This window comes from Myotis daubentonii, chromosome 3 (assembly GCF_963259705.1).
Source record: "Myotis daubentonii chromosome 3, mMyoDau2.1, whole genome shotgun sequence".
In the NCBI taxonomy this organism is placed as follows: Eukaryota; Metazoa; Chordata; class Mammalia; order Chiroptera; family Vespertilionidae; genus Myotis; species Myotis daubentonii.
In genome coordinates, this window is record NC_081842.1 from 7,160,556 (window position 1) to 7,182,142 (window position 21,587).

The 21,587-nt window shown below is 51.8% G+C and overlaps 1 protein-coding gene across 1 annotated transcript; it reads right to left on the reverse strand.

Annotated features, from left to right (window-relative positions):
* Positions 1 to 13,239: 13,239 nt before the first annotated feature.
* TFF2 (trefoil factor 2) lies at positions 13,240 to 16,527 on the reverse strand. Its single transcript, XM_059686527.1, has 4 exons — positions 16,373 to 16,527; positions 15,586 to 15,735; positions 14,286 to 14,432; positions 13,240 to 13,431 (listed from the first exon to the last, which is right to left on the reverse strand). Exons 1-4 carry the CDS (start codon positions 16,443 to 16,445, stop codon positions 13,418 to 13,420), a joined length of 384 nt encoding a protein of 127 aa, XP_059542510.1. The 5' UTR covers positions 16,446 to 16,527; the 3' UTR covers positions 13,240 to 13,417.
* Positions 16,528 to 21,587: the final 5,060 nt, after the last annotated feature.

Here is a 21,587-nt window from a genome sequence, read left to right on the forward strand (position 1 = left end):
GCTCCTTCGGGCTTGGAACTATTGCATCAGCCCAGGTGCTGTTGCAGCAAGGAAAGTCCCCAGCAAGAAGTGGGTGGATGATGGGGACACACAGGTACAGAGATAAGTCAGAAATAAACAGAGCTGATAGGTGGGGATACGTGTGTGGGGACACCCAGCTCCTCATTGACAGCCTGCCTTCTGGACAAAGGGGAGGGGGAAAGGGGGAGTTTATCTCACCCACTGAACAAAGAAGTCAGCAGTCTTGAGACTTGTCAAGATAAAAGCACCAGATGGTCTCATAAATTCTGGGAAAAGCCACAACAAAATAAAAGGGGGCCTTGAAATCTAGTCTGTTGTCCAAGATACCCAGCAAAGAACCTTTGAAACCTGTGTGTGTGTGTGTGTGTGTGTGTGTGTGCGCGCGCGCGCGGGGGGGTGGGGAGGTGGTGGTGGTATAAAACCCCTCAAGCCCCCACTGGGCACACGCTCAGGCTAGCTGAGTTGCCCGCTTATGCTGTATGCCAGGAGTATTTTTTTTCCCTTTGGTTAATCTTCACCTGAGGATATTTTTTCATTGATTTTCAGAGAGATTAGAAGGTGGGGGAGAGAGACAGAGAGAGAGAAACGTCGATGTGTTTATGGATATGAGTGAGAATAACATGAACTTTGGACCAATGGTGAACTCTGGGTAAGAGGGAAAAGGATGAGTAAAGAGGGCACATTTATAACTTTATTTTTTATATAAAACTAGAGGCCCGGTGCACAAAATTCGTGCATGGGGGGGTAGTCCCCTTAGCCCAGCCGGCACCCTCTCCAATCTGGGACCCCTTGGGGGATGTCCGACTGCACATATCGAATATCCCTCACACAATCCTGGACCGCTGGCTCCTAATCGCTCACCTGCCTGCCTGGTTGCCCCTAACTACGCCCCCAGCCAGCCTGATTGTCCCTCACTGCCTCTGCATACCAGCCTGGTTGCTCCTAACTGCCTCCCTCTGCTGGCCTGGTCACCTCTTACTGCCCCCCCTGCTGGTCTGGTCACCCCCAAGTGCCCCCACCCCTGCCAGCCTGGCTGCCCCTCATGGCCCCCCTGCCGGCCTGGTTACCCCACGCAGCCTGCTGTTCAGTCGTTTGGTCGTCCCTCACTAACCCCCCTGCCGGCCTGGTTGTAGGCAGCCATCTTGTGATGGTGTGACAGTTAATTTGCATATTACCTCTTTATTCTATAGGACTAGGGGCCCGGTGCACGAAATTCATGCACTGGGTGTGTGTGTGGGGGGGGTGTCCCTCAGCCCAGCCTGCCCCCTCTCACATACTGGGAGCCCTCAGGCGTTGACCCCCATCACCCTCCAATCACAGGATCGGCCCCTTGCCCAGGCCTGATGCCTCTGGCCTAGGCGTCCGGCCCGGGAAGCGGGGACCTGCATTGGCAGCGGGGGCGGGGGAGGGCCGCGATCCCGTGGGCTCCACCCCTGCCTCTGCAGGATGCCTCTGGCTCCACCCCTACTTCCTGCTATCACTGGCCAGGGCGGAAAAGGCACCTGATTCTCCGCCTTTGCCCTGCCCCCCAGCTCTTAGCTCCCCCCTGGGTTTCCGATCACTGTCAGTGGCAGGGGGCTTCTTCCTGCTTTCCCTTTCGCCTCCCTGCATTGTGCCTACATATGCAAATTAACCGCCATCTTGTTGGCAGTTAACTGCCAATCTTAGTTGGCAGTTAATTTGCATGTAGCCCTGATTAGCCAATGAAAAGGGTATCGTCGTACGCCAATTACCATTTTTCTCTTTTATTAGTGTAGATAAGGGGCATTGAAGCAAAAAGAACAAAAAAAATCCAGCATCTATACATCTGGGTAGTGAATATATAGATGACCATTACTTTTTTTTTTTCTAACGAATGAAAAGAGAAATATCACCATTTAAGATTTTTATTTTTTTAAAAATCCCTAAAACATAAAGTGGTTTGGGAGGCAGGGAGAAGGAGGGTGAGCCTGGAAGAAGCCAACCCGCTGGCTGGGATCAGAGCACTGGGCTCCTGGAGGCTGGTCACTGTTGAAGAGGTGTATCAGGCCAGGGACAGGGCAGAGGCCCACTTAGAAATCCCATCAGCATGAATGAATAAATGAATGAATGAATGAATGAATGAATGAATGAATGAATGAATAAATAAATAAAAGTCTCAAGTCATTTCAAGTTGTCTTGTTTAATTCTTAGTCCTTGAGCTTCTGCAGTGCAGTCTCAACTTTCTCTCTTCATTAGATTTTCCAGATCCGCTGAAGATGAGGACCTGGCTGTGTCCCTTTGCGGGGTGTGGGGGAGGATGGACGTAGGGTGACCTGGCATCCCAGAGGGGAAGCGCCATGTGAGTGCTCATGTTTCATACTGCTGGATCAGATGCGCAATCCCTGTGTCCTCCATGCCGTGGGCCATCTCATCCTTCACCTCAAAGTACATCTGAGAAAGAATACTAGAGATTGCAATTCCAGCTTCTCAGAAATGACCCCTAATTTGTCAATCACAGGGGGGTGCTTGTTGACTGCTCACCAGCAGAAATGGTCTTAGATTTGTCACTACAATGTAGAATAAGAACAGTCAGAATTAAAGGAGTCTTATATCTCTTAAAATGCAACCTTGTTGAAAGATTAGAGTCAGTGATGCATGGGCAGGTTAAATAGCCATCTCAGACGGTGAATGAAGAAAAATTGAATTTATTTAAGAAAAAAGGGGTGGGGGAATGAGGATACCCAAAGGAAAGGGCTACACAGCACTGAGCCAAAGGGTATTGGGCCAATATACTCAGGACAGTGAAACAAGGAAGGGAATAGAAGAAGCAGCAGGAGAGCCGGGGCTGGGCTGCTTTGGCTCACTGGGGAGTCAGAGAAAGGGGCCTTGGGGACAGGCGCAGGGGGTTAGCGGGGATGAGCTGCCGCTGCCCACCGTTTCCCTGGTTGCAAGGCTCATGGGGCCCCTTGGAAGTTAGGGGACACATGCCTGTGGGGAAAGGAGAGGGGGAAGGAATGGCACAGGCGTGCTCCCCTTGGGGAGAGTGCACACTGGGTCCTGTGTTCTGAGTGTATTTATCGCTCTCTTGCTGGTGGGAATCTTCAGGCAGGTCTCAGGGGAGGGTCTCGATAGAATATTCATCAGCTTCCCAGGTGTGCTCTTTCAGGGTCACTGATTGGTTGGCACCAGGGCAGCTGGTCCTGAGGCAGCTTTGGGGTCCCTGGTCTGGTTTTGCTGCTTTTCTGGGCCTGGAGCTGAAATACAACTGAGGCCTAGATGTTATCTCTAGGGAGGAAAGGTCAGGGTGTCTAAACCAAATGACTAGCCCAGCCGTGGGCAAACTACGGCCGGCCCGCAGGCCGGATCCAGCCCGTTTGAAATGAATAAAACTAAAAAAAAAAAAGACCGTACCCTTTTATGTAATGATGTTTACTTTGAATTTATATTAGTTCACACAAACACTCCATCCATGCTTTTGTTCCGGCCCTCCGGTCCAGTTTAAGAACCCATTGTGGCCCTAGAGTCAAAAAGTTTGCCCACCCCTGGACTAGGCTATGCGAGGCTACCCTGGGCACCAGGTTCTTGTTTGCCCAGTTTTGCCCTGGCTAGGCATTGGGGCTTTCTGCCCGGTGAGTTTCTGTACCGGGCCCAGCGTCCTTGCTCTGCTCATGTCTGCCTAATACCTCTCTCATGCTTGTTTTCCTGCCATATCTCCAACAGTGATTAGCCCAGCACTAGAGAGCAGCTTGGGGAGAATTAAAAAGAAATTGAAAGCAGATCCCACCCTTAACAATGTTGTTTGCCAAAAACAAAACAGAGCATTCTATCAGAACTGCAGAGAGCCTGTAAGATGCCACAGGTTGAGTCTTAGGTTGGGAGGCAGCTGGACTGGCCTGGAGGCACGGGGCTGTCTACACAGGGGCAGGGAGAGCTCTCTGTGGAGGAGGGTTCCTCACCGCTGGCCACTCTCCCGTGACTGCTGGCAGGATTCTGGCTGGTTTGTGCTACAGGGGCCCTGTGGGTATTTGCTGGGCTTGCAGCAAGCAGCTCTCTCATGCGGGCCCTTTTTGTGCTCACCATCATTTCAGAGGCCTTTTTCCTGCCGTAATGGGTTCCCCTTATGAAGAATTTAATCCACCATGGAGTTGAAAACAGAGTGTGAGATTGCAAAGAATGTCAGCATGCACAGGCAAGCGCTCCCCCCCCCCCGCACCCCCCTCCTGTCCCACTCGGTTATAAAGGTGCCCCCATGTGCTCAAGACTCATCATAGCCCTGTTTTGCATATCAAATGGCAAGAAGCTAAATAGCAAGGCTCATTAGTCCATTATTCATATGTACATAGCTCTCACATGATATCTTCCTTCTGCATGTCTTCAGGGCTTTTACCAGAGTGATTGATATTTGTTAAGCTCCTACAGGCGGAAACGTTATTGAACCAAGAACAATCCATCAATATTTACTAAACAGCCGCTGTGTGCACAGGCTCCTGCCAGGTGCTGTGGGAGGTTGCCCAGGGAGGAGATGAAGAGGTCACTGTTGATAAGAAAGCTGTAGTCCTGGAGGAAACATCACAACCTCCAAGGCATCCGCACTGTGGAATCATGTGGCATTCCTGCTGCTACAGCTACTGCCCTCTAGTGGGTCCACCCATAAAGGACTGAGTAGGTGAATATGCGAACTTCAAAAGCAAATTCACAAATAAGCATGCAGTCCCATGGGTGGGAGAGATATGTGCACGCACCGGGGCCTTGACGTTAACGCCTCACTCTTCCTAACAGAGGAAATCTTAAAGGAACAGGAGACTCTGAATTGAGCCACACAAAAGTGATGTGACTGAGTCAACGGGGAGGCATTGCCTGAACGTGAGAAACGGGGAGATGAAGGGATCCCCTCTCAGGGAGAGAAGGCGCCTCTCTCTGGGGCATCGGAGCAGAGCGAGACTGTCCTAGACTCAGAGCAGCTGTGGTGGAGGAGACCCTGGACAGCCCCCCAGGCAGGAGGGCCCCCAGGACCTGGTTTCCAGATGGAAGATGCTCAAGGACCAAGCACAGTGGTCATGACCCTGGCCCTTCACCTTCATCTTGTAGTGAGGAAGGTTGAGAGAGGGTGGCCCTGTAGGGTTAGAGACAGAAGATGGGGTTCAAGCTTTTGTGGGTGTCACGGGTTCCTGAGGGACAGCCATGGTGCCCGCGGTGGGGGTGCGGCTCCAGCAGTGATGTACAGGGCAGCCTAGCGGGTAAAGCACCATCGTCACGCTACCAGCGGGTGTCGCTGCCGCTGTGACAGGAGATCCACAGGCAAGCACTGCTTCATTACGTGTGACGATCTTGAGAGGCAAACTCTAAGGCATTCTCGGTCCCCCATGACTCCGTTCAGCGCGACCGGGTCCAATGCGATGGCCAGCCTCCTACACCGCCTCCCACGCTCGTGGCCTGCCCAGAGCAGCGGTCCAGTCCTGGGGCAGACCCTTGGCTTCACCCGCCCTCCCAGGTCTTCTCCTGAGCCGCCTCTGCTTACTGGACGCCGCTGTCTGCTCTGCCCCCCGGCACCCCGGCTGCGGGAGGGTGGAGGGCCTCGCCGGGTGATTGTGGGGTAGGCTGGGTTATGAACAGGATAAGGGATGCTGACCCTGCCTGCAGCGCAGGAGGGGAGCTCGACAGGGCTGCACCTGGGGCCGCAGTTACTTGTCTGACCAGTTGCACGGGTCCTGGCCAGTGTGGAGTCGCTATTGAGTGTTGGGAAGCCATCAGCAGTGGAGGTGGAACGCTCTGTCTCCGCACGTTGATCGATCCCCGGTGAAGCAAACCGGGCAGACGGGCAGGCACCTCGCTGGCTTTATTGGTTGTAATGAGGATCGTCTGGGTCAGAATTCGATACGCTCCGGTCCAAGGTACGCTGTGCAGAGCAGCACGGCCATAAAGCAGGAGCGTCTGAGAGTCGGAGGCTGATTAACAGCTCGTGGGGTTAATGTCAGGTTTAAGAGGGAGAAGGAGCCCTCACCGGTTTGGCTCCGTGGATAGAGCATCGGCCTGCAGACTGAAGGGTCCCAGGTTTGATTCCGGTCAAGAGCATGTACCTGGGTTGTGGGCACATCCCCAGTAGGGGGTGTGCAGGAGGCAGCTGATCGATGTTTCTCTCTCATCGATGTTTCTAACTCTCTATCCCTCTCCCTTCCTCCCTGTAAAAAATCAATAAAATATATTTTTTTAAAAAAAGAGGGAGAAGGAAGTAAAGCAGGCAGGGGGCAGTGGCTGCCAAGGCTTTAGACGTGAACACAAAATAAAAAATAATAATAAATAGAGCCCTAAGCCCCTTTTCAGGAACTACAAAAATAATTTACAGTGATTTTGTATGGTATAAGACAAAGTGAGTTTTTTATCAGTGGAAGTATTTTTTTATGTGTGTCATTAAAAATGCAATAATTTATACTATGATCAATTTTTAACATTGATTTTACTTTCTGGAGAAACACCAGTGTGCCCATGGGATTTTAAAATCAAGTCATCAGATAACTTACCAGTTGAAGGTCTGAAGATAAGTTTCCGTATTCTTATTTTTAGTATTAGTCTCCTTGTTAGCGTCCTGTGTTTCTTGACCAGTATTCCTTTCGCTTTCTGCTTTTAACCAAGCGTCACTATGATGGAAAATTAGTCAACTCTCAAACACTAGTGATCAAAAGTGGATGAAGGATGAAGACGCTGAGCTGAGAGCAGGGGGCGTGACCCTGGTGTCAGACAGAGGAGAGGTCAGGCCAAAGCGCCTCCCCGGAAAGAAGGACACGATAAGCCACGAGTCACAACGGAGAGGCAACACTCACAAATACATCTGTGCCGATCCAGAGCCGGCGAAGGTGTTCTGCTCCACAGCGCGGAAAGAACAAACGATGCCGGCAGAAACACGCGCCAGCACCGCGGATGTGCACTGGGAGGCGAGCTGCGCCGCTGGGGAACCCTTTGGCAAAGCGTTCAGATATTTCAGCCAGGTGCTGGTCTGCTCTGTATGAGCTGCAAGCGTCCCTTATCGATTCTGAATGCAAGTCCTTCATCAGATACGAGCTGTGCAAGTATTTTCCTCCAGGCTGCGACTCGCCTTTCATTTCCTTAACAGCATCTTTCGAAGAGCAAATCCTTTTAATTTTGAGGAAGTCCAATTTTTCTGATTCCCACTTGAAGTATCTTCGCCTAATCTAAGGCCGCAAAGAGTTTCTATTATATTTTCTTCCAGAATGTTATAGCTTTAGCTCTTACATTTTGGAGTTATGACACATTTTGATTTATTTTTTTTTTTAGCATGAATTTGGATATTTTCCTTTGTTTTCTCCCCTCTGAAGCACGGGCAATTTTTACTGTCCTGAATTATACCCCCAGGAAGCTAATGTACAAAAGCAAACACACCTCAAGGTGTAATCATCACCAGGATCCGTGTTCCCATTGTGAAGGCAGTGAACCGGTCAACGGAAGGCGGGTCTCTGACTGAAGTGGGTGGCCCCCCACATTCATATGTGTGACTGTACTTGGAGATGAGGCCTTTATGGACATAATTAAGCTTAAATGAAGTTGTAAGCACAGGACCCTGATCTGATGGGGTCAGGGTCCTTGTAAGAAGAGGAAGAGAGACAAGAGCTCTCCCCGCTCTCTCCATGTGCATGTAAGTCCTCCTGTGAGGACACAGAGAGAGGGCGAGGCAGGGAGAGAGCTGTTTCTAACCCCCAGGTGCAACTTTAAACAGAATCTCTGCTTCTCGAGCCCTCCTCAATAAAGTCAGGCTGATGCGGCTTCATAAGCTTAGCAACTTACAATAGTTACTGAGATCAATTTCTTGACGTTAAGCTACACAGAGTACCTACATGACTGAGGTGCCCAGTAGGGGGCAGGTGCAGGTTGGAGAATTCTGTTCCTGTGTTGGCCAGCAGAGGGCACTAGAGGAAAGGCAGCCTAGTGAGCATCGTTGGCCCTGGGAGGCTCTTTATGAAGGAAACACCTCAGATTCATTAGCCACGTGTCCAAACGGAACAAATAGAAGGGTCCTTCCTTCCCCGAAGTCACGTTCTTGATTGTGTGAAATTAAGATTGAACGTGTAAGTGCGGAGCTCGCTTTGGGTCACAGGAAAATAAATCTGGAAGCTGTCACTCCCGAGCCCTTGTGGAAACCTGGTCACCCAGCCCTGGAGCCAGGGCCCCAGCACATCTGTGTCTGAGCTGCCAGGGAGGGCTGGCTGCGGGAGAGCTGGGATCAGACACTTTCGGGGTCCATGGGATGGAGGCGACTCCTCTGTTCCCAACCCCTCAGTGGCAGGGAAGCTGAGGAAACTCCCAGGGGTGTGCTGGGACCTCCCACCACGCCCCACAGATACTGACAGGCCTTTGGGGAGGGGCAGACGCCGTGAGCAGGGAAGGGAACACCACCAGCTGCCAGCCGGGCAGACCCCCAGGGCTTTTCCGATGAGGGAGCAGCCTCGGCAGTCCAGCCTACGATGGGACCACTGCCCACTGGACCACAGCGTTCGCCAGGGCCACAGAAGAACCCCGGGAGGGGACTTGGCAGGGATGGGCCTCCTGCATGGGATGTGGGTTCCTGGAGGGGCTGATGGGCACTGAGTACATGGGTCCACATTGGCATCCTGATTAATGGGCCTGGCCTATTGGGAAGTGGTGTGTTAATGATAATAATGACTAGCATTATGTTCTCATTAAGCAGTCGCTATGTGCCCGACACTGTTCTAAGCTCGTCTCATGAATTAACTCATGAATCCTGTCAAAAGCCTGTAGGGAAAGGGGCTATTAACACCCTCGCTTGCACATAAGTAAAACGAGGCACAGAGCATCTAAGGAACTTGCCCAAGGCTCGGAAGTGACTTCGGTACAGAAATCGTGATCAGCATAAGTGCAATGCACCTCTTTTGAAGACCCGATACAAAGAGTATTGCTACATTTTGTAGCGCCCTGACTCCGTGGGGCTCCGTGGAGGTGCACATGAGGCTGTGGCCTTTCCTCTTCCTCCTCTAGGCAAAGGGGTGTCTCCCTGAACCCTGAAGCAACAGCCAGGGTATCTATGCGTATGCACCACATAGAATGAATATTTGCTACCGGCAATGAGCACACAGGCGCTCCTCACTACTCATGGACTCCCTATTCGCAAATTTGCCTGCTCGCTAAAATGTATTTGCAACTCCAAAGTCAATGCTCCCGGTGCGTGAGGTCACCCGCTGATGCGCGAATGCACAGAGCAGTGAAACTCGGGGTCCAGCAGGGTCGTCCCATGAGGTCCAACAAGGTGACCCTCTGCCTTCGCATTTCCACTCTGGCTGTAAGCTCGTGTCTTTTCATGGCCTGTGTAGCATCTCCTTTCTGGCATTTTTGGTGGTGATTTTGCTATGTGAGTGGTCTCCAAGCTCGGGGGGGCAAGGGCTGGCTCGTGTCCTAAGGGCAAGGAGGCTGTGGTGTTTCTTAGAGAGAAAGCAGGTGCTAGACCAGCTTCCTCGGGAGTGAGCGGTGGCTGCAGATGGCTGTGAGCACAATGCTAGTGAGTCGACAATATAAAGGGTGTCCCAAAATTCACGCAAGAAGTAATTTTGATAGAAAACACAGGTTTATAATTAAAATTGTAAATTTTTTATTGATTGACAAAGTGTACAGTATAGGGTTATGTATGGAATAGCATATCGGGTAAATGGCCTCCACGGCTTTGCTGGCACATACGCATGATCTGGGCGGCCAATTCTCATCACCAAAACGGGAAATTACATGACCAGGAAATGACTCATGCAGTAATTGAATTGTTTCTCGGGCTGTATGGCATGTGGCACCATCTTGTTGACACCACATATCGTCCACATCCATATCTTGCAATTTAGGCACAAAAAAACTGGATTATCATGTCGCGATAGTGAGCATCGTTAACTGTTATTGCCTGAGCGGCCGCATTTTCAAAGAAGAATGGTCCGATGATGACACCAGCCCAAAATCCGCACCAAACAGTGACACGTTGTGGATGCATTTGTTTCTCAACAATCACTCGTGGATTTTCTGATCCCCAAATGCGACAATTTTGTCGATGAACCAAGCCATCAAGATGAAAATGAGCCTCATCGAAATTCAGCCACATTTATGCAAAATGGTCATGGAAAATTTCAACAAAAGAGTGCATATGTGCCAGCAAAGCCGTGGAGGCCATTTACCTGATATGCTATTCCATACATAACCCTATACTATATACTGTACGAATCAATAAAAAATTTACAATTTTTAATTACAAACCTGTGTTTTCTATCAAAATTACTTCTTGCGTGAATTTTGGGACACCCTTTACATTAAGTTGCTGCGAACAGAAGCACACACCAAGCAGCGTCACGTATTGATCAGTGGGTGGAATTGGTCAGGACGCTCTTGGGAACCTGTTCCGTGTTTCCCCCATCCCAGTGGTTCAGTATTTGCTAATTCAGTGCCGGTGACTTCCTAGGACATAACCACCTTGAAAAATGAGAGCCAGTTACCTATATTCGAGGTACAGTGAGTGGGCAGTGAGTGTGCAGTGGGTGTGCAGTGAGTGTGCAGCGACTATGCAGTGGGTGTGCAGTGGATGTGCAGTGGGTGTGCGGTGGCTGTGCAGTGAGTGTGCAGTGGGTGTGTAGTGGCTGTGCAGTGGGTGTGTAGTGGGTGTGCAGTGGGAGTGCAGTGGGTGTGTAGTGAGTGTGCAGTGGGTGTGCAGTGGGTGTGTAGTGGGTGTGCAGTGGGTGTGTAGTGAGTGTGTAGTGGGTGTGCAGTGGGTGTGTAGTGAGTGTGCAGTGGTTGTGCAGTGGGTGTGCAGTGGGTGTGTAGTGAGTGTGCAGTGGGTGTGTAGTGAGTGTGTAGTGGGTGTGCAGTGGGTGTGCAGTGAGTGTGAAGTGGGTGTGTAGTGAGTGTGCAGTGAGTGTGCAGTTGGTGTGCAGTGGTAGTGCAGTGGTAGTGCAGTGGCAGTGCAGTGAGTGTGCAGTGGTAGTGCAGTGGGTGTGCAGTGAGTGTGCAGTGGGTGTGCAGTGAGTGTGCAGTGGGTGTGCAGTGAGTGTGCAGTGGGTGTGCAGTGAGTGTGCAGTGGGTGTGCAGTGGGTGTAATGAGCAAGTGCACAACCTGAAGGACCCACCCGCACTTGGACGCAGTCACGCTGCCCTGACCCTGTGTGGAAAGGGCTTTGATGTACGGACACAGGGTGGCCCTGCTTGGTGTCCGGACAAGAGGACAGGCAGTCTCCTCTACCCAGGCTCTCCTGGAAGGTGCTCCGTTGAGTGGGGCCAGCAGGCAGCGGGCAGCTCACATACATTACTTTTCATTCCCACCACCACCGGCGAGGGGTGTAAGCATGACCCACGCTTTACAAACAGGGCTCCTGGGAACCTGAGAGCTAAGAGACACGCCCGACACCACACACCTGGGACACAGCCCACACGTGCACTGTGGTGTTCCCTCCGCCAGTGCTGGCCGGTCCCCTCTCCTGTGATTGCTTCTCAAACACCTCCATCACCTGAACCAGCCAGCAAGGGCCTGCGTGAACCTCAGGGGCCAGGAGACCAGGGAGTGTGTGTGTGTGGCGGGGGGGGGGGGGAGGGGGGGTGGGGGGCGCTTCCCCTTCCCCTGCTCCTAACGGCATGGTGACTGGCGGACCCTCTGCCCCGAGTCTCACCCTCCTCACCGTCAGCAGCATGACTGCCAGAGCCCAGCGGAGACTGTGGGTGCCTCTGGGGGGAGAGGGGTGGAGGGAGAGAAGCAGAGAATGGCCGAGGAGACAAAATAACTCATCACAGGAGGGAAAGGAGGGGAGGGATGAGACAGAGGAAGACAGAGAGGAGGACAAAGAAGGGTTCATTTTTCTGATGGGAGAGGGTGCGTATGCACCAACCATTGCTCCGGGGCCAACGAGGACCCCCTGGTGCCACGTAAAGGAGGAGGAGGAGGGGACAGTGCAACCCAAGCCACGCTGGACGCCGAGCAGTGAACGGCCATCAAGGGCTTTGCAGCCACAGGAGCTACCGTATCTGAAACAGAGGAAAACGTCCCAAGGACCCCCAAGCCCCTAGCAAACGCCACTGAAATCACTTAAGACTCCGCAGTCAATCATCAGAAGGGCCATGTGGGAATCGGCTCAGAAAGGAGGGTGTTAATGCACCAAAGAGGACCCCAAGGGAGGAAGTGGAATGGGGAGGGGCCCGAGAGGAGGATTTTGAGAAAACGCTTCAGGGTGGGGCCCCCAGAGGTTCCTGCCGGTGGCCCCCACTCCGCCTGAGAACAAGAGGTCCGTGGACCAGAAAACGCCCACGCTGGCCAGAAGCCAGGAGCTCCCGCCGGCCCCAGAGGCAGGACAGCCACGCGCCAGCTCTGGGAGCGGGGCCTCCAGGCTCTCGGCCCGGGTGCTGGCAGGGGTCATTCATATTGCCCCTGGAGGGGGACTTGGCTTTGCCTCTGGCTTGGCCGGGCTGGCTGACTGGGGAACCTGTGAACTGCACCCTGTGGGCGCCCTGTGATGAACAAATGCACAAACGCCCGCGCCTGTCTCGTTGACCGTGGGTCCCGAGTGTCGCTGAGACCCCGAGCTCCAGCAGCAGCCACCCATTTATTCGGCTGGCGAGTGTGCTGTGAGCAGGAGGAAGGCATGCCCGCGACTTGAGGCCATAGGTGACCTCCTTCTGCAAGCGGCGTCCCGGGAGGTGACGGGGGCCTGGCGCTCAGTTCAAAGGCAGGTGGTCCGAGATGCCTCTGGTCACAGTGAAGTGATTTTGTAGTTGCATTGAAATCGCATGTTACTGTGAGAGGCTTGAGGGCTGAAGTCATGTGAGTGCGTAGACCAGCCGTGGGCACACTACGGCCCGCGGGCCGGATCTGGCCCTTTTGAAATGAATAAAACTAAAAAAAAAAAAAAAAAAAAAAAAAGACCGTACCCTTTTATGTAATGATGTTTACTTTGAATTTATATTAGTTCACACAAACACTCCATCCATGCTTTTGTTCCGGCCCTCCGGTCCAGTTTAAGAACCCATTGTGGCCCTCGAGTCAAAAAGTTTGCCCACCGCTGGTGTAGACACACAACCGGGTGCAGGAGTTAGAAAGTGAGGCAGATTCAGAGACTCACTTACACGGGGCCCTTGAGTGCTGCAAGAGTCGCTGGACACAGCGGGTGGCTTTTTGCTCTTATGGGAAATGAAAGCGCATTAACGCTACACACACACACACACACACACACACCTATCTCCGCCTCTGCGTCAATGAAGCCAAAATAAAATGGAGCAGATGTTAAGGGTTTCCTTTATTTGAAGACACTGAATGTGAACCCACTGAACCAGGTAAAAAGCAACGAAGAAAACCCAGGCATTCAGGAAACACGGAACAGGAAACGGATGAGCTGGTGAGTCCTCTCACTGTTTCAGAACATGCAGGAGCCGGCGGGTCCTCTGAAGCCACTGCCTCTTAATAGTGACAGTCTAGAAATTCAAAATGAGAGGTGCTGGTGAGAGGTCAGGGAGCCCGGAGCCCGAGCTAAGGGTGCTGTGGGGCCCGTGGCAACAGGCCACGTGCCCAGCTGCGCCCGTGGAGGGAGCTCCCCTCCGGGGACAAATGCCCAGGGCTGGGGTGTCCTCTGGGGGCCGCTCGCCCCAAACAGCTGGCCAACTGCCAGGTGGACCCTTAGGTCACACTTGGAAATTTCCGCAAGTGAAGGCTGTGCTCTTCAAGGACCAGGGCCCTCCTCCCTTTTGGGGGAAAATGCCTGCTTTTCCTTTATCTTGCCAAACTCAGTGTCAGGAGACACATTGTGACCGAGGACGGGGAAGGGCTGGGCCCTCCGGGGCTGGCACTGAAGCAGGCGCTGGGGCAGAACCTGACATGCGTGACCGCGTGAGAGGACATGCGGTCCACAGAGAGGAGGCCACATCTGCTCTGTTCCGGGCCCCGTCCCCAGCACCCAACACAGCGAGGGCATTTGGTAGCATCCAAAAATGGGCATCGGACTGTGAGGCCACCGGTGTGGCCGCGGCTCAGGGGCGTGGCTGAAAATGCTGTGCTTTTAAACCGTCATAAAGACCCATGACGCTGTGTGGCCCTAAACGTATCTAAAGGACGCTGCCGTGGCTGAGAACATTCTGGAATTGCCTCACAGTAAAGGCAGGCTCACCCATCAGTCTACCTGTCCCCTGAAATGGCCACGCCTGGGTCAGGAGCCAGGGCCTCAGTGGCATTCAGGCAGGACGTCCAGGGTAAGAACACCCCCTCCCCAGCCCTGCCTTCCCGAGCAATCCTCGTGCCCAGGTCCCAGACGGCGCGCCCTCAGCGCCGGTACCTTGCACGGGCTTTGGGAAGAAGCACCAGGGCACTTCAGGGATGGTGTCGGAGAAGCAGCACTTTCGAGATGCGCAGACCTCGGAGCTGATGCCGGGGTAGCCACAGTTCACGCGGGCCGACACTTCCATGACACACTCCTCGTTGTCTGGTCGCCGTCACCGGGGTTGGGAGAGGAACAGCACAGAGACTCAGTTAGGCCCACTATTAACTGGGAAATTCCCATGCGCCCCCGGGGAACACCTCTGGATTTACAGCCGGGACTGTCCGGAGGACCTTCTGGGGCTGGACCACCCACGGCCTGCGTACGGGTCGGTGCCAGCGGCTGGCCACCCCTTCCTCCCCACAGACGTCACAAGTCAGAAGACCTAGAGTCCTGGGGCCTCAAGAAAGTTATTTCTCCTCTCTGGACTCGATATTCCCCTCTGTAAAATGGGCTGCCCATATCGAGTCCAGAGAGGAGAAATAACTTTCAGGTTCTAAAGCATTTGGCACAAGTATGAAAACCCAACAGCACTTCCCCTCGAGGGAGGCTCCTGGCCCATAGCCAGCCTCAGAGCCCGGGAGCCTCGCATTCAGTCCCGGGGAGTGTGGGCAAGAGGCCAGGGTGTGAGTCCCAGGCACGCCAGCCTGCATTGCACCCGCTTTCTTGTGTGCACGCCGTGGGATTGACGACCTGCTCTCCTGGGCATCTGACATACAGCCACTCTCAGAAGTGGTCCTAGAAGACTTAACGTCCTCACACTGAGCCTGCGAGCAGTCACGTTAATGAGGTCCCATGAAATCCTCCTTCCCCTAGAACAGCGGTCTCAACCTTCCTAACGCCGCGACCCTTTAATACAGTTCCTCATGGTGTGGTGACCCCCAATTTCATTGTGACAAATTGAACATAATGAAAGCATAGTGATTAATCACAAAAACAACATGCAATTATATATGTGTTTTCCGATGGGCTTAGGCGACCCCTGTGAAAGGGTCATTCGACCCCCAAAGGGGTCGCGACCCCCAGGTTGAGAACCGCTGCCCTAGAAGCACCTTCCGGTCACGCGTTTACAGAAGGAGAGGCCCCAGCGTTGTTTATTTCTTCAAATACAGAGAAACAGGTTCTGCACACACACGGGCTCCCACATATGTCTGCCAAAGGGGGCAAAGGGCTGGCCCTTGGGGCTCCAGGTGTGGACACAGGTGAGGGGGACTTTCTCTTCCCTTTGGCGGCCTGGGCACCCGTCCCCAGCACCGTCAGCCGGGGCCTGGGCTGCGGGCTGCGGGCACAGGAAGAGGCCCCGCTGCCCCGCGGTTACCTTCCATGGGGAGGGGCGTGAAGCACCAGGGCACCCCCGGGACGGTGGTGTCGAAGCAGCAGCCGGCGGCGAAGCACTGCTCACTGGTGATGCCCGGGAAGCCGCAGTTCTTCCTGCTGTCGGGGTTCATCCTGGAGCACTGGCAGGGGGCTGTGGAGAGACGCGTCACCACCCTCCGCGCTGCCCCGCCCGGGCACGCTCGGGACACCGCCGTGTCCACCAGGGAAATGCAAAGTCTTGTCTCACCCACATGGGACAGGGCTTTGCTGCCATTGTGTCATTCGTAAAATATATAAAAAAAATAAAATAACCTTCTAGAAAGAGGTGGACAGATGGACCCACGTGGAGACCAAGATGAAAGGTGATCAAAGCCGGACTCCAAGGAGCCCCTGCGGGGGCCTCCTGCCCAGTCCCTCTCCTCAAGCGGGCCCCCCAGCAGCGGGGGTCACCCCGACCTTGTCCGGGAGGGAGGCCTCTCTCTGAGGTCTCACGGACCCCGGGTATCCTCCCTGAATAGCAGGAGAGCAAGTGTGAACGCACACAGGGCTGCGCGTGTGGCCCACACCACAGGTCTCAGGTGCCTTTCCGGCTGCTTCCTCCCTCCAGCGAACGCAGCCTCCTCCCTTTCCTCCTGAGAGAAGCCAGCAAGAACAGAGACCCCCAGGGGGGCTTCCATGCCCCATTGGGTTTGGGCGCTAGCAGGTTCTCCGGGCTCGCTGGCACAGAGGCCCCACTGCCCAGATGTGGACACTGAGCCATGGAGGGTCACTTCGGGGCGTTCACTTACAAGGTTTCCCGGCCCCCGCCATGGCGCACAGACCCAGGACGAGGACCGCTGCCAGGAGCCGGGCGCCTGCCATGTCCACGCTCAGCTGCACCCGGGGCCGCTGCAGAATGCAGGGTTCCCGCTGCCAGTGGGCATTTTATCGATGTCTCTCTGTTTGCTCAGCAAGCGGAAATAACCTTTCTCTCTCACCCCTGGCCCCAACACTTTGGATCCTTTGTTAAGAAAGGGGGCTGAGGTAGCTCGGCTGGGAGACAGAGGGCCACGCAGGCGAGGCTTCCGGGCCAGGTGCCATGCTCTGGGCACCAGCGCGGCCTCCCCTGCCTGGCCTGGAGCCACGCCGTTCCAGGATGCCAACGTGGAAGACTGACCACAGGCATGTCTGGAGCTGGGCCCCACAGGGTCACACCCAGGAAGGGATACGCCATGCATTGCTCCAGATAAAGTAGATGGCTACCACAGGAATTAAACAATATATATATATATATATATATATATATATATATATATATATATATATATATATATATATATATTGGGCCCAAGGCTATTTGGGGAAATGCCCAGGCCAGCTGTCAGCAGAGAGAAGACCCCCTCCTTCAGGAATGGGAGGGCCTCGGAGGAGGGCAGGAGACCCCTCCTCCCCGGTGCACAGTTAGGGCTCTCCTGGCCCCTGGCCAGCACTTCCTCTCTCCATCTTGGGGAGGGGCTGCTCTCCACAGAGATGAGTCTGCCTAGGTGAAAGGAGAAGCCCGGGTGAGTGCAAAAATAAGTTCATTTCAGCCACCCTCCGAAATTCCCCATTGTATCCTCCGTGGGAGCTCTCTGCATTTCCCAGAAGGTGGCACCTGCAACCGCTGTGCCCAGGGGTAAGATGCTCTGGATAAGGGAGTCTGTGGATGGAACAGAAAGAGAGAAGCCGGAGGGGAGACACTCCACAGATTAAGAGGAAAGATGTGGTGGGAAGGCCGAGAAGGGATCAAGCTCCCACCACCACAGGAATTACAGGAGTTGCCAATCTGTAAATCACTGGTTGCACAACCAGGGACCCAAAGGTGCATGGAATCCAAAACCCTGGGTCCTCAAGTCTAGAGAGCAGGCCTCATGCTCCAGGGTTTCTGGGCGTCCAGTTATGACATCTCCAGACTAGGTCCTTGACTGCCCACCGCTGTGCAACCAATGGGACTCCATCTTTGGAAACTTTGCCGAGTCAACTTTCCCTGCTCCATGTCCCTGTCACCCATAGTCACCACCAAGACATAAGCTCCTTAATCATCTGTTCTCTCTCCTGGTTTCATGTCCCCTCTGTTCTCTCTGCTTCCTGTTCCTGGACCTGACTTCCCACTGCCCCCATCCTGACCCTTCCAGGGTTCCCGCTGAAGCCATCTGATCTATGCCAAAAACACAACTTGACAAGTTACTTCCACGTGTGGGGAAATCACTATAATAGACAGTGGTATTTGCCGTATAAGTGGCACCCTATGTGAACTTGGAGCTGGGCACACATGTGCATCTCCAACTGTATTGGCTGTTCATGCTCCCATTACATGAGCTCAGACGGGGGCTGGATATTGACCTTCAGGCCTGATGTCTCTATCCTCACACAAAAATGATGTTCCTTGGAGTTGCAGGCTGCGAACCATACCACTTTCAATGCCTTGCCCCACTGTCATCTGCAAACCATCATTCTGTCTCCTTTCCTGCAAATCTTTATAAGTCTTAAAAGGATAAATTTAATCTGCAAATAAAAGAACTGCCTAACAGAATGAAACTTAGCATTTGTTAAGGAAGATAACAAAATCCAGACACACAATAATGTTTAACACAAAACCAAAATTTATTCATCGGACAAAGAAGCATGACCCATAATCATTAGAAAAATCAGTGACTAGAAACAGACACAGATTCTGCACTAAAGTGCTCAAATATTTAAAGAGAAACATAAAAATATAATAAGATCACAAATTTTAAAATTTGAATAAAGAAATGGAGACAGAAAGTGAACCAAGTGGAAATTCTAGACATGAACAAATATATCTGAAATGGAAAATTCACTGTCTGGGCTTTAGAATAGAAGGAAAGGCTGATTCACTTGAAGCCTGTGCAGCACATATTCTCCAAACGGAAGCATACAGAGCGAAGATATTAATAAAAAGTTGAATATAACCTCAGTGACCTGAGATACTGTCAACCATTCTAACATACATATAATTGGTGTAGCATTGGAAGAAGAGCGAAAAAGTAGAGAAGAAATAATGGCCAAAATATTTTTTGTAAACTTGAGGGGGAAAAATATAAACGCATAGGTCCTAGAAGATCAATGTTTTTTAGAGAAGTTTTAGGTTCACACAGAATTGAGCAGAAGGTACTTTTTAAGACAAACCAACAGTGAACCTGTCAACCGTAAACCTGTTCTCTAAGGAATTTTGGAGGAAGTTCTTGAAGCTGAAGCTATGGTGGTCCCTTAGTGCAGGGCAGGAGTTCTCCAGGTTGCTGCAGCCAGGTCCCACCCACCCGGATTTATCCGGTGATGGCACCTGTTTGACCTCTGTAAGCATTTGCATTTACAACCCACTCTAGTCCTCGTGACTTCTCACTTTGTTTGCTACAACTGTCTCCTAACTCATCTCTCAGCCACAAATAGTTTTGTCCCCATCCAGACAAAAGTCAGGTGCCTTAATCCTATATAATAAAGATCCAGCAACCATAACGGTGTAACAACCAGAACAACTGCTCAGTCAGTTTCTATGATGTGCATTGACCACCTCTCGGTCCCTCCCCCCGTTACCCCCAACCCGCAGGCTCCGATCGCAGGATAGCGAAGGGAGAACCACGGGGAACCAGGGTGGGTGGTGGCAGGGCAGGACTGGGGACTGGTGAGTGGGCAAAAGATGGCCCTGAGCCCTAACCGGTTTGGCTCAGTGGATAGAGCATCGGCCTGCAGACTGAAAGGTCCCAGGTTCAATTCCGGTCAAAGGCATGTACTTTGGTTGTGGTCACATCCCCAGTAGGAGGTGTGCAGGAGGCAGCTGATCGATGTTTCTAACTCTCTATCCCTCTCCTTTCCTCTCTGTAAAAAGTCAATAAAGTATATTAAAAAAAAAAAGATGGCCCTGATCACAGGCTAGGCCTAGCGGCCCTACCTGCACATGATTTCGTGTGCTGGGCCTCTAGTTATCTTTATAAAATGAAAATCTATAAATGTCACTTCTCTGCCACTCCCCTTGCTTCTCATGTCCCATAAAGTACCAGGTATGAGTTTCCTGAGTAGGAAAAGCAAGACCTTTTATGATCTGGACCCACATACACCTCCATCCTCTTCTGTTGCTGGGTCTCTCTCACAATGTAGGCCTGTCACACTCCTCTGCACACACCTTGGCCTTTGAGCCTTTGCTTGTGTGTCCTCGTCTCTCTCAGTGCTCTCCCTCCACTCTTTGCCTTCCCAACTCCCTTCTGTACTTGAGCTCTTAATTCAGGAGTCACCTCTTCCTGAAAGATTTCCCTTACTTCCCTCAGAGAGATGACAGGTCTCTCACCCCGCTCCCAAGAACCCTTTGTTCACCTGATTCAAAACATCAGCTGCGCCTACATTTTAAGTGGATATTGACTTTTCTTTTGTTAATCGTACCAAAGATAACAGCTAATACGTACTGCGGGCTAACTTTGTGCCAAGTGACCTGAGGATTTCACAGGCTGGATCATATCCTTACAGCAATGCAAAGGAAGGGCTAAAGCTATTGCCCCGTTTTATGGTCCTCACAGGAAGATATCTCACTCAAATAACATAGCCAGGAAGGGCAGGGTGAGACCCAGAGCTGGGCCGGTTCGCTGTGTATCTCAGCGCTGGACCCAGGGTCTGCACATCAGGGATTCCTTAGAGAGGGGAGTGGAGTAAAGTAGTGGATAGACTGCACCCCAGGAGCTGAGGAATGGGGACTTCCCACCTAGTGTTGCCTGCTAACCAAATTACCTGTAGAATCCATAAAATAATATCTAGACATCGATATATGCACGTAACTGAGGCCAGCCTCCTCGCGCCTCTGGATTACAGTGTCATTTATAAAGGGAGGTGGGCAGAGGGCTTATTCAGTGCTCTCCAAAGTCTCACGTGCCGCCTAAAGCCCAAGAAGAATCATATCTCATTTTACACTATCATCAGGGAAAAACTATTTTTATTACCATTTACATGCCTAGTGCCCCTAAATGTAAAAGAGGGGTGTGGGGCGGGGGGCGGGGGGGGGGGGAGGGATGAACAACATACAATTCAGTTTCCTCCCCAGCTTTCCGGGTTTCTGGAGTTTGGTTGTGCTGATCAGTGGAGTGGGTAAATAATAGTCTTTGCAAGCCCATGATTGAATTTATCTACTTAATAAAGAGCTAGGCCGAAGCTAGGAGAAGACATACACAGATGAACTAATGCTGGTGAGAATTTTGACACAGAGTTTGGGAGGGAATGAAATTCAAAATTTCTTGAGGAGTTATGTTTGGGAATATAATGGGGTGGATATACCTTTTAGCACATTTTCCAGTGTGTTGTGCAATGTGATTCGTCCTTGTACTTCTTTGAAAGACGTTATTCAAGATGTACATTACTTTAAGATGTCTCTTTTGTATCTGAGTGGGTGCTTTGTTTTACTTTATTTGATACCACACTAAGACAAGCCACAATCTTGTTGATCTTAAAACGTCAAAATATTTAAATCATTTAGGTTACCATATCAAGGCAAACTGATATATTATAGTAGGAGTTGACAAACTATGGGATATGGACTCATTGCCTATTTTTTAAAATAAAACTTTATTAAAACACAGCCATGCCTATTTATTTGCACATTTGTTTATGGCTACTTCCAAGCTGTGATGGCAGAGTTGATTACTTGTGACAGAGACTGTATGGCCCACAAATCCTAAAATATTTACCATCTGGTCCTTTAAGAAAAACAAAATCTCCCCTAGCTGGTTTTGCTCAGTGGATAGAGCATCAGCCTGCAGACTGAGGGGTCCTGGGTTCAATTCTGGCCAAGGGCACGTGGGGGGTGTGCAGGAGGGAGCTGATCAATAATTCTCTCTCTCACCATTGATGTTTCTATCTCTCTCTCCCTCTCTGAAATCAATCCTGTATAATAAAAGCCTAATATGCTAAGTGTCTGTTCGACCAATCAGCCGTTCAACCAATCAAAGCATAATATGCTAATGATATGCTAAGTCCGCTCAACCG

What these genes read in the sequence shown, in the direction of transcription:
- TFF2 (XM_059686527.1), bottom strand. Translation starts at nt 16,445, where the DNA reads ATGGCAGGCGCCCGGCTCCTGGCAGCGGTCCTCGTCCTGGGTCTGTGC. An exon ending in GGCGGGGGCCGGGAAACCTT is followed by an intron (nt 15,736 to 16,372) that starts GTAAGTGAACGC and finishes GTCTCTCCACAG; the next exon opens with CCCCCTGCCAGTGCTCCAGG. An exon ending in CACGCCCCTCCCCATGGAAG is followed by an intron (nt 14,433 to 15,585) that starts GTAACCGCGGGG and finishes GACGGCGACCAG; the next exon opens with ACAACGAGGAGTGTGTCATG.